General features: G+C 52.4%; 3 protein-coding genes and 1 non-coding gene across 4 annotated transcripts; 1 reads left to right on the top strand and 3 right to left on the bottom strand.

Moving 5' to 3' along the window:
* Positions 1 to 639: 639 nt before the first annotated feature.
* Positions 640 to 3,473, bottom strand: K460DRAFT_281838 (cupin domain-containing protein; the record flags this gene model as incomplete). Its single annotated transcript, XM_040928526.1, has 5 exons — positions 640 to 731; positions 1,345 to 1,596; positions 1,653 to 3,131; positions 3,208 to 3,353; positions 3,409 to 3,473. 5 exons carry the CDS (start codon positions 3,471 to 3,473, stop codon positions 640 to 642), a joined length of 2,034 nt encoding a protein of 677 aa, XP_040787226.1.
* Positions 3,474 to 6,432: 2,959 nt separating this feature from the next.
* On the bottom strand, positions 6,433 to 6,521 carry K460DRAFT_t34. The gene has a single exon. It is a non-coding gene; the product is annotated as a tRNA-Ile (tRNA).
* A 719-nt stretch (positions 6,522 to 7,240) lies between these two features.
* Positions 7,241 to 7,736, bottom strand: K460DRAFT_365599 (uncharacterized protein). The gene has a single exon (XM_040933211.1). It carries the CDS (start codon positions 7,699 to 7,701, stop codon positions 7,393 to 7,395), a length of 309 nt encoding a protein of 102 aa, XP_040787225.1. The 5' UTR covers positions 7,702 to 7,736; the 3' UTR covers positions 7,241 to 7,392.
* Positions 7,737 to 9,256: 1,520 nt separating this feature from the next.
* Positions 9,257 to 12,127, top strand: K460DRAFT_284915 (uncharacterized protein; the record flags this gene model as incomplete). The annotated part of the gene is made up of 2 exons (XM_040928776.1): positions 9,257 to 9,967; positions 10,271 to 12,127. 2 exons carry the CDS (start codon positions 9,257 to 9,259, stop codon positions 12,125 to 12,127), a joined length of 2,568 nt encoding a protein of 855 aa, XP_040787224.1.
* Positions 12,128 to 12,254: the final 127 nt, after the last annotated feature.

Genomic DNA, 12,254 nt, shown 5'->3' with positions numbered 1-12,254 from the left:
AGATAGGGGGCCTGGCTGTGCTACGGAGGGTCTACGGGAAGATGCAGATAGTAGAGAGGAACGAAGAGGGGAGAACTTGGAGCGGTGAGTAGGGTTCAAGTAGCGGTGAGTTAGTCTTGCGGATAGGTACCCGTGGAGCGAAAAGAGAGGATGGTGGGATGCGGCAGGCAGTTGAGCGAGACATGAAAACTGAGGTGGGAGATGAGCAAGACCTTGAGAAATCGGATGATTTGGTTCGCAGCTGGAAAATGCAAGCGCCGTGCATCTGTATCGTTCAGTCCGTAGCCTTACACAAACACCCTATCTTTGCACTCACGTCCCGATACTCCAAGGATAGCGCGCTTCGTAGAAAATAACAGCATTGAAGTAGTGTCTCCACACGCACTTCCTACCATGCACCTCCAAGTTTCACCAACACCAAGCATCATGAACGCCAAGCCAAACGCCTTGACAGCCCCACACACACCAGATCCACAGGGCGCGAACGCGAAAATGCAGACAAATCCTTCATGGCATCATGACACTATGGCCGTGACTGCCATGTCACTGCCATATGGTGGCTCCACACCGCCCATTGCGGAAAAGCGACCATCCGAGGTAGTGTGCAGAGGGCAATGGTCCGTGAAGGCAAACTAGGTTCTAATGTTCACCTGAGACGTTCATCTCTCTCGCCGAGGCAAAGAAAACGCGAGCCGTCCCGCTGCCGACGTTCCTAATGCTGTACATGTTGCCTGTAAAGAACGTTAGTTCAGTGTGATCTCTCAAGCCATAGCTAGCCCATGATAGACCAATGAGCGCTTGAGACACAACCTAAAAAGGAAGGTTCAGCACACCACGTGATGGGCGCTGCATAAGCACGAAGAGACACGCGCTATGCCCCAGAAAAAAGCAAGGTGGCTGACGAGAATCGAGGGGAAAACGCGGTTCGTGCGCCGTAGCCGCCACCCACAAACGACCGTGGTGAACCGTCCATGGGAGGATCGCACAGCGTCGAGTGTTACACAGCATGCACCGCATGCATATGGATCCCGACGCCACCATCTGCAGGTGAAAGAGCAGTGCTCGCTTCGCTTGCCCTGGCCCGAGCGGTACAACGTGTGATCGTACTACAGCGCGAGAAGCGAACGCAGCATGCAACATCCCGACAGGTGTTGAGCGTAAAGCGACAGCCGTCGTACAGAGAAAGCAAAACGAAGCGCGGGAAGCGGAAAATGCGTGGTGCTCCGAGTGTTGCCGACGCTCGGGTGCCAAAATCCCATAAGGATGTGGAGGGAATATTCGCTTGCAATAGACGTGAAAGCCGGACAACAAAAACATGGGCAAAAGAGATGAGAAGTAGCTTACCTCGAGGAACTTGCCATATACCATATCTGTGAACCGTAAACTCATTCTCGTGAACCTTGACTTCCACTGTGCCCGATTGCACGTTGAAGACCATGTGCATCTTACGCGAGTTTTTGGTGCGCTTCATCTGATCGGCTCGAAGCTCGATGAGGCCCCAGTTGAAGAAGGCTCCGACGGATGAGAGCTTGGCATACCTGAATGAGCCATCTGGGACATCTAATGGCCGGAGGCCTTTCTCGGCCCAGGCGATCGCTGGAGGATCGTTAAAAAAACGAGCTGTGATGTAGCTTACACGGAATGGAACTTACTGTCTTCGATAATATTAGTTGACGTGACGTCGGTGACAGGATCGAAGTCTCTGTAGTTGCCAACTAATGTACCTTCCTCCTCCTCCCAGGGATCAAGCTCCACATCTTCTTCTTCAACTGCAGTGAGTGTTCGTTTCTTGCCCTTCGTGCTTGAGCTTTTGTGTCTTCGCGCGGGCTCTTCTGGATCTTGGTTTTTCACAATCGATGTCATGCTGCCGTCAACATCGTATGAGATTCTGTCGTTCTTCCAAAAATCCATAGGAGCAACACGATGCCTGCCCGTTCGCCCAACACGAGCGATAGCCTCAGGATCCATCTCACGGAAGACGGATAAGTGGCGTCCTCGTCCGAATCGTGATCCAGCCGAAGTTGTCGACATTTGCTCGAGATCTTTCTTGGTAAGAGGGTTGCCATACACGTCAACGAGCTTACCAGTCTCTGCACTTTCTGCTTGGGGTGTCTTTTCTTTCGTCGTTGCTTCTGGATTGCTCTTTGCCTCTTTGTCTTTGGATTTTGCGTCTGGCTTTGGAGGTTTCTTGAAGACCGCATCCGTCTTCTCTTTCCTAGTGGCATTCTTAGAGGTTTTCGCGGATGCGGCGTTCTCCTTCTCGGCATCTGGCTGTATCCGCGGAGGCCGACCTCGACGTTTTGGTGCAATAGGTGCTTCTTCAACCTGTTCAGACGCGTCTACAGAAGCATCGATGGACGACTCCAGTCTACTCGGCTCCTGCTCAGTAACATCCGAGACTCGCTGGGGTCGCCGAGATTGAACAGCCGGTGCAGGCGCGCTCTTCTTGCCCTTCTTTTGCGAGTCTGTAGCTTGCGCTGAAGCAACATCTCGTTTGCGTGACTTTGGTGTATTGGTCTCTGCTTCCTGCACTGGTCCAAGTACATCGCTCTTTCGTTTCCTGCCCCTCTTTGCTGGCTGTTTCACGGGCTCAGGTTCGATTTCCGACTCTTCGACGTCCCCGAGATTTAGAAAATCCTCAATGGCATCCACCTCAGCGCCTGTGGTTGCGTCATCCGCAACCTGCGCGACAAAGCTCTCCTCGCCAACAGCGTTAATGTTCACCGAGTCATCATTGGCTGTCATATCATCCTCTTCCTCTTCCGCCTCCTCTCCCTCCTCCTCATAGTTCTCCTCCAGCACAGCGCTAGTTTGTCGGGTGGGCGAACTGCCTTCGGGTATGTCGTACACACTTGTGCGCTTTCCACGCCGCGCACCCGATCCGCTTAAGGCAGGTGTCTCCTGCAAGCTCGATTCATCATGCTCAAAATCTAGTCGGCGGGCAATAGGATGTGAAGCAGAGCGTGGTGGACTAGAGGCGTTCAATGAGCTGGCTCGCGGGGCCATGGAAGATTGCCGGCGCGGTGACGAGCCAAGTGTCGTTTTCTTAGGCGATCGCGATCGAGGTGGAGGGAGAAGTGTGCGGCTATTGCGCAGTATCTGGTGGGATGTTGTAAGGTCTGGAATGGAGCCTGTAATTGTAAACATGTTAGCGCATCCACACAAGCCTACATAGAAGAAGCGACTTGTAAATGCTGTCACACGTACTCTCCTGGATTTCCATCGACTCGGACGCGGTTACGGTGCCTCCCCGCTTAGGTGGTGACTTCTCCGGCGACGAAAAGATGCCTGAGATGGGTTCCAATCCATGTTCATCGTATATACCTCTGTCTGCGAGTGTGATGCCCGTCTTCCTGAGACTTGTTTAGTTGTCTGCGCGTGCAGCTATGAAGCGCGTGTTGTGCGTACCTGCCCTGCACACCGACGTTGTAAAAGTTGTTTTCGCGATTTTCGCGTTTTCTTTGGGGGGCCATAACCGTGAGGCGCGAGAAATCGGAGCCCAGAGCGCGACTATATATAATTGACGCGTCGGTGGTGGTGCGACTGCGACTGTCGAGTCCTGTTGGTGTTGTTTGGGTGGGATGGCGCGCTGTGAACAAGGGCCAGCAGCGCATTTGGCTTGGCATCCCCCATTCATCATCATCATCATCATAGTGGGAACAATAAGATCTAGCTAGCTAAGGTTTGGAACCATATAGTGCCTCTTGTTCAGGCGTGCAACGTTAATCAGATCTTACATAGGTAACTCGACCAGCCAGCGGACGAAAACATTACTTCACTAGGAAATGTGACCATCTCTATAGCCGGGAGTACATAAATGTCGACATGCCACTTGTGTTCAACTGGTTTAGCGCAGGTCATCACGGTTCATGCAAATGGCGCATTATAAGTTGAGGAGCCCGCCCAGATGGCGGGAACTTTTCAGGCTTCCTACGTATTCCCTTCAACCCGATTCCTCAGCTATTCAATCATAACCGAGCGAACCAGACGTCCGTCGAACAAGGAACCTTCAGGTCCTACAGTCGCAGTCCACGTGCAGACCAAGCACTACTCCCATTCATTGCTCGCGTAGAGGTATCCGCTCTCCTCTTCACCCACATTGTATCTCCCACCAAATGCAAAATCTTCCTGGATCAAGACTTTTCCGATAACCAACTCTCTTGACAGTTCAGCCTACTCTGGAAAAGAACCAAGTCCAATCATGCCGGCGACGATATGCTTTTCGTGTAAGCGTCGAAAAACGGCAGCTAGCCGCAGAATGAGAAAATGTACAAACGAAAGGAAATCGTAATCGTGTCGATGATTCGTAAATCGTGGGCGCAATCTCTCTAACAATCGAACATGCCGTTACCGCAAACTTTGAATGAAGGCGATCCGTTGCATCGAAACTCGTTCCAGATCAATAACATCGACGGGATCCGGAAGCATAGTCTAGTTGGGGCAAGCGCTCTGGACGTGGCCGGGCTGCTTGCAGCGGTAGCACACGCGCTCAGACGATGTCTCCTGGGGGCAGTCTCGCGACAGATGGCCGACCTCACCGCCTAGACAAAAGTTAGACATGGCAAGTGACTCCAAGTTCAGCTTCACTTACAGTTGTAGCACTTCTGGCCCTGGGTGCAGTCACGGCTCATGTGGCCGAAGCCACCGCATGAGTAGCAAGTAGTCTGGCGAGCTCCGCCATAACCACCACCCTGGCCGCCACCGAATCCTCCACGGCCACCGCCGCCGTAACCACCCTGAGCACCACCCTGAGCACCGGCGTAGCCGCCGCCCTGGGAGCAGTTACGAGCGATGTGGCCCTGCTGGCCGCACTTGTAGCACTCTTGTCCACCGGCGCCACGGCCACCGCCTACACCGGCACCGCCGTCCTTGGTGCACTCGCGGGAGATGTGGCCAGTGCCACCGCAGCGGTAGCAGGTCTTCTCAGCCTGGGGAGAGGTGCACTCGCGGCTAACGTGGCCCTTCTCGCCGCAGTTGTAGCAGGTTGGGGTACCCTTTGTGGGGCACTCGGCTGCGCGGTGAGACGAGTCTCCGCCTAGTAATTTGTAAGCCAAGGCGCATAGAGTATATGGTTAAGTGAGGGTCGGAATGTAGACAATCAGTGTTGTGGAAGGGGAGTGTGAAACACGTGTGCGGAATTGGAAGAACCCAATCGAGGAAGTGTGGTAGTCAGAAGACTAGGATAGAGAGCCATGAGTCCTAGCAAGTCGAACTAGCTTGCCTAGGAATGCTTGTCTTCCTGACTGTTCGCCTTCAACGGGTGTGGGGTTGAAAGTGTGTATTGTGCTAGTTTCAAGCGGCAAGAGTAGCATCTACTTACAGTTGTAGCATCCGCGGCCACCGGCGCCTGCAGCAGGAGCTTGGTAATCCATTGTTTGTAAGGTTTGGGGAAGAGACCTTATGTTTGTTAGAGAACGTTCGTGTGTTGGTGGCGCGTCTGTCGCGGGGAAGTGTACCGTTAAAGTCGTAAAGTAAGAGAGTGACGTAAAAGTTCGAGTCTTCGAGAAAGGTATCCAACTATCGAGCAAGCTACAGCAAGCAAATCCGGCCACCAATTGATCTTTCGGGAACTGAGGGTAATTGGAGTGTTGGAAGAGAGGGCAGCGAGGGGCAAGTCGATGAAAATATCGTGTGTTGCCCCGGCCGCTAGTTCGCTTAGGATCTAGACCCAACGCAGCTAGCTGGGACGTTGTATTCTTACCGGAAGTATGCGCCGAGGCGAGGAGTCTGCTGGAATGAGAGAATGGGAGAAAGTGGTACAGGCTGTAGGAACTGCAGGCATGCGTGACCACTCGACGTGGCTTTGCACTATGATTCCGTGAGGTTTGGCCATACGTGTGAACAGGAGCACTTTCCACTGGTTTGGCCTCAGTGACGTCATAGGTACTACAGATGCGACTAGCCGGGCGGGGAAGAAACGTGTAAACGAATATCTCTTACACACGTGTGCTGCACATGTTCATAGTAAACATCAATGCATACAAGGCGGACAATGAAGTCGTTCTGAAGGGTGAATGATTTGGAGGGCCGAGGGTCGTAGAACGTCTTCCGCTTGCGCCAGTACAATGCCCTCTAGGTTCCCTAGGATGGCTTCCTGCTTGGTGTAGGAGTGGTTATGCCTCAGGTGCCCAAGCAATCAACGGCGTGAGAGCAGGCATATCGTTGGAGGAGGTGAGCGTAGAGGAGATTTTATGCATGAATTATTGATGAAGCGTCCATAACGACATGTCTCTCATGTGCTGAGCGATTAGTCGCCTGGCACCTCCGTTTCATGACATGCACTTTTAAAGTTTTATATGGACAATGAGATGGGTATCACAAGATAGACACGAGTCCTGACATGTATGCTCAGAGACGCAAAGAGATGACAGAATATCTAAAAGTTGAAAAGACTGCTTCAAAAAAAAGGATGCATAAAAAGGCAAAAAAGAATGGTCAATACGGGGGTCGAACCCGCGACCTTGGCGTATCAGGCTTGAAGCTATTAGCACCACGCTCTAAACCAACTGAGCTAATCGACCGGATGTTTTTTGATGGAGAAAATGAAATTTTATAAGATTATACCCAGATTTCTGAATCTACGGCAGGCTTTGATACTTAGTGCAGAAGTCATCGGCAATCGGGCTTGTAAAACCATGTTACCCGACCCACTCAACAAGACTATTCCTTCGCCAAGTAACTAAGCCGTGTAGCTTGTCCGACTTCTACCGCGATCCTCAAGTATGCTCTCCAAGACGAACGACCAACACTAACAGTCGTGTTTGGTTATCTGACATCCTGACGTTCGCCACCCTCTCTCCATGGGTTGCTTATACCTCAATAACACCACCCTGCCGGCTGATTAGGCTCTCGCTTTGCCCCAAGCCTGAGCTCGATGCTTCCCAAGGCTGTACGGACTGGGACCTAACATATCCTTCAGCACTGTCGCACCAGGGAAGTCCGCCTGCCAGTCCGCCACAGGCCTCGCGATCGCAACATTCTTCCCCTTATGGTCAGTCGTTGTACCCGGTAGTAGAAGTAGTCAGGCCAGCAATGCCCGTGCTTGTCTACTTTGGTCTCCTGCAGTTCCTCGATAGGTGAGAACGCAAGCAGTTGGATATTTGGGTTACGGTCTCCTCAATCTCGTATAATACCATCAGCTCTTGCTTGGAAGGCAAAGCGCTGCTCGCCCCGTTCGAGACTGCGCGGTACATATCGCATATAGGTTCTGTTTTAATCATATGCTTTTCGGTGATTTGGGGGGGTCGTAAAGCAGAGAGCCTGGAGGTTTGTAGACAGGTGATGGCATCAAGCGCCTTCTCGAACTCGATAGGTTCAAATGGTATGCCAGGATTTGGCCCGAGAACGTCGCCCTCTAGTTTGTCAGGGTCGATGCACACAAGAGCACTCAGCTTAATCCTCTCCGTGTCGAAGAAAACTCTGTTCGCGGAGTTGATTACGTGGAATAGCCGTCAACAGCATGGCGTGGTGGTCTCTTCTATTGGTGTAAACACTCCAGCTTAGTATGTGGATCTTTCGGACGTGCTTGACAATGTTCGATCTGGGGGGAGCGAGACCAAGCACGTCCCGTCGACTTGAGGGGGCCTTGTTCACGGGTGAGAGCGCTTTTCTATCGGCGAGAGATGGAGTATAGCGAGCAACGGAACATTTGAGCTCAGTCGATAGACGATAGAGGTGATCGTGCTGCTGGGGAGATTCCATTGCGTTTATGGAATGCGACCTAGGTAAGTGTGCGGGGCTATGGGAGAGTTGAATTGTTGTAAAGTTTGAGGGGATTGATTCGGGATTGCGATGACGGGAAATAACGTGCAGATTCAGAAGAAAAGGGACGGCGGCGCCAAGACAAGGGAAGATCGTAAGTTTTATGCTAATGGCTTTCACCGTGAAGACATGGTTGCGGGATAGTCCGGGGAGTGGGAATTCGTCTCGTTGACTTGCCCCCTCAAAATACCGTAAGATTAGGCTTCCAGCCTGCTTCCATTCACCGTCATACAAAACTGAGAGGATCCTGGAGCCTGGTGCTTTACCTGCCATTACCAGTCGATCCACGCTCTGGATATTGAATAAGAGTAGCCAATCTGACTCCATTGTCCCCACACAAATGTTGCTAGGACTCTTCCAACCTCTTCAAAGCATTCTCAACTTCTCTACCTATCGAATTTCTGAAAACCGTCCAAATTGACGACAAAATATTTGCAGCCCACTCCTCAGCGGCTAAGACAACTGAGGAAAGACTAAAGGTTGAAGATGTATTGGGGCTGGCTTCTGATATAACCCAGACGGGCACTGTATGGAGAGGACAAGAACGGACATATATTGGCTCGTTTAATACCTGATTAGAATAGTAACATGCCAGAAAAAGAAGTTATCGATTGACAGAGGAAAGTGACAAAGGAAAAAGGCTCGAGTAAAATGCCCAAGGGTTGTACGAATGGCCAAGACCAATTTGATACTGTTTATAGGTTGGTATAATGATGATCTCCACTGGCTACCTTGCCACTCCTCTGAATGATTAAGAACTGTTCTCCGCATAGGTGCACGTGAGTACAAGGCTATTGGGGTCATTAATATGCCGGCCACTAATGCGGTGCGTTACAGGGTCATGGGGCTGCACGAGGCTTCGGACTCTCGAACTTGTTTGGTGACACGGAGCTGAGGAACAGGCCGGCAAGGTGGCAGACCTATTGTAGGTGCAGATAGATAACCAGTCAGGGAGAATCAGGGATAAAGTAGACGGGCTGATGAGGTGCGCCGACATGGGTGGTGCGCCGGATGTTCCAAAAATAGATGGGATGATCGTCCGGTTCCTGCTCCTGCCCGCTCAGCTGCTGCTGCTGCCATAAGTGTGCAAAATGTCCCCGAAGCAGCAGGAACGTCCCGCCATACCCTCTCTGAAGGACCGCAAATTATCACCAACCGATCCCCAACGACGCGTCTTGATAGCGCGCCGTTGCGCCTTTGTCTCGCCGACACCAGTCCTCCGCTCGCGGTGAGAGCGCAACACGGCGAACGCGCTGGGCGTTTCGCATCCTATCGTTTGGGCACCTCGCGCTGGACTCGCGGAGCTCTGTTGCTACAGCAGCCGCTGCGTAACTACCTCTGAACCTGGGGACGAGGAATCGTAGGCTCTACTGGCTCTACTGGCTATATTCATGGCCTGTTATTGGCTTTAGCGCGGTCGCGACTCAGATCAGAGTGTCCATGGCATGCTGACGGGCCCAGAGATCAGCATAGAGCCTCTGTGTCTCCGAAAACCATGCAAGTCGACTTTGGCGAAGACGTAGAGTCTGAGCACAATCTACACCTCACACCCAGCGCCCACTACGAGCACGCGGGGAGCGGCGGTAGTCCAGCCTACTCGCCCTTCCGGCACGCAAGCGGCCCTGGTGTACCAGCAATTGATCCGGGACTGGACCAGAGCACAGGTGCCAACCGGAATGGACAAGTGCCCATGTCGTCGTCTGTCCCTCACCACCAGTCTGCCCCAAACCACCTACTTCAGCCTGACAATGCCGGGCACCTCTCTCACGGCTTCTATGGCGACATGGCGCGCACCTCGCAGACTCCCCCGGCGTCCTCGAATGCCTCACCACGCTTCTCTGCCATATCTCCCACGAGCCAGCCGAAGCAGGTAGCGTCGAGCTATGCGCCTGACGATCGCTCTCCTCCGCCGCGCGACGTATCCGACGACACGATTGACGATGCTTACGCGAGCTTCATACTATATTGTAATCCCAATTTCCCGACGTCCATCGGCACGTCTGAACTGGTAAAGCTATTCAGAATGCCGCCAAAAAGCGATGGGAACGCTTTTAGTACATGGACATTGTTTGAGCTCATTCGAAAGTTTGACGCAAAAGAGATCAAGACGTGGACACAGCTCGCGTTGGACTTGGGCGTAAAGTCGCCAGATACCGACAAGGGACAGAGTACGCAGAAGGTGCAGCAGTACTCTGTGAGATTAAAGGTGAGACCATTTCCCATTTCCCATTTCCCCAGTATCTCTAGCCTTGGCCCAGCTTCAATATATTTCCTTTCTAGCATGCTGTCTCCCAATGCACCCCCATTTCCCCAGTACATCTCCCATCTTAGCAATATAATCATGCAGTTCTTGTCGGTCAAGACATACTCTACTCGTTCTCCAGAACGTCTCCCTGTGTTCGGAGCCATTATCAGCCATCCGTTGATAATGGAACTGTGAGATGAGTTGTTTAAACCAATCGCATCTATCCTTAAAAGGTTCAGGATCACATTCGCTAACAGTGCCCAGCGATGGATGCGCGCAATGCATATCGATGCTTTCTTCGAGTACCTTCTTAGCAAGCAGCATCCCTACTATCTTCAGATACCACCACCACATGATCCATTTCCGAACGAAGGACGAGATGGCGTTCCACTAGAGGAGGATCTAGCCATAAGAGCACTTGATCCAAGTTTGAAGCCAAAGCGTGGGCGTCGGAAAGCCGATGAAGGGGACGAAGATATGGACATCGACGACGGCACACCCGCACGCAAACGACCTCAATTGGATACATCAATCCCTTTTGGCAACGCATTACAGCCTCAATCAGCATACCCTACAAGTGCCCACCCAGATCACATGAGTGGATTCCTAACCCCTCAAGATCCATGGACGGCAGCGTCATCAGGCATGACGCCCTCTTCAGCCATGACCGTAGCCTCAGCGCCGGGCCGTATGGGCCAGAAGAACTTGACGCCATACTCAGCGTCGCCAATGTCAGGACAACATATACGATGGCGACTCAACACGCAAGACACTCCTCAGACACCCCACCCACTTTCAGCAGTCACGCCGCAGTCTGCATACCCTTTTTTCGACGAACCTCAATCCGCTGTGACACCTTCTAGTGCAAGGCCGCGTGTTAGGAGGCGTCATGGACCGGCTGTATCATCAGCTTGGTCGAGTAATAACAGCTCATCTACTGGAAAGCTACGAGGTCGACCGCCTAGTAATCGCTCGGTTCGGGATGGTCCTTTCGTCACATTCCCCGCGAACCCCAAGACTAGAGAAGGGCCACATATTGATAGAAATGCTGGCAGCCTGACACCCATTGTAGAAAGGGCGCAGTCTGACCCTCCAGCTCCCGATCAAATCTTCCGTTTTCCACCGACTCCATCGTCTGCTGTTTCGCCATCTAAAATGGAGGGTTCCTTATCTGGTGGGCTTCAGAAGCAACGCCTCAGCCTCCAGGTCCCGCAAAATGTTGGTAACCCAGTGCGACTGGTCACTCCGACTGTGCTTGTGAATGGAGAGGTGAATCAATCCCCCGGTACTGGATTGACACTATCGGTGATGAGCGCTGGCGAAGGACGAAACTCGCCTACACACAAGTATGAGCAACATGGTGGGCCGACTCATCAGACATATCATGGTGCTCTAACCCCGTCTGAGACACCAGCACAGCACCGGCCTCCCCCACCGCTGCGATCACAAACTCAACCAACTCCTTCGACGTCATCCTTGCCTCCAGTACCGCTTGAGACGATCAATCGTGCATTGGCGGCAGAGCTCATCCGCGCTCCTCTTACAGGTCGGCGAAAACGACTTCGAGGTACCGAAGCAAAGACCTTGGCATCTGCGATCTTGCAACCACTATATACCAAGTCTACGGGAGCCGTGGCCCCGACGAAAGAAATGAGCGACCAGGCCCTGGGGATTGCAATCAGCAGTTGTCTAGGCCTGACAAGTGCTGTTGGCATCGGCACTGGAGGACCCAGTGGCGGGGTCAGGCGAGTGGAGTGTATTCGGTTCCGCATTGGAGGTGACGGCTACGAGAGCCCGATAGAAGAAGAAGACGACGACGATGCAGACGGTATGCATAATAGCGGAAGCATCAAAGAGACGTTTGATGTCTTCTTTGCTGTATCCTTCGGTGGGCTCACGGGCGAGTGGATAGCCAAGGGTCTCACGGCTACCACTAGCGATAACGACCTCGACTTGGCGAATCCTCTCCGCGGCGGCCTCTCGGAACTAGAGCGCCAGAATCCCGATCAGCACACGCCTGCTGCGTGGAAGTCAAAGTTCCTCGAAGCCCAAAGGAAGTTGTGGGAGACTCAAGAGGAGGTTAAGAGCTTGAAGGATAAGATACTCGAAGCTGTGCTGTAGAATATGGACTATGGGGCGTTTTTTGTATATGGACATTTGGTGTGCGTTGGATCAAAGGGATAAGCATGGTCAGTTTCGCTATATACCCCCTATGTTTGTTTAGAGTGGTTGGACGTGTATGTTGTTC

The sequence above is a fragment of the Cucurbitaria berberidis genome (genome assembly GCF_010015615.1).
Source record: "Cucurbitaria berberidis CBS 394.84 unplaced genomic scaffold K460scaffold_3, whole genome shotgun sequence".
Taxonomy (NCBI): domain Eukaryota; kingdom Fungi; phylum Ascomycota; class Dothideomycetes; order Pleosporales; family Cucurbitariaceae; genus Cucurbitaria; species Cucurbitaria berberidis.
The sequence above is the reverse complement of the archived record's forward strand: the minus strand, read 5'-3'. Positions and strand labels throughout refer to the sequence as shown.

Coding starts and splice junctions, on each gene's coding strand:
- K460DRAFT_365599 (XM_040933211.1), bottom strand. CDS start 7,701: ATGGAATCTCCCCAGCAGCACGATCACCTCTATCGTCTATCGACTGAG.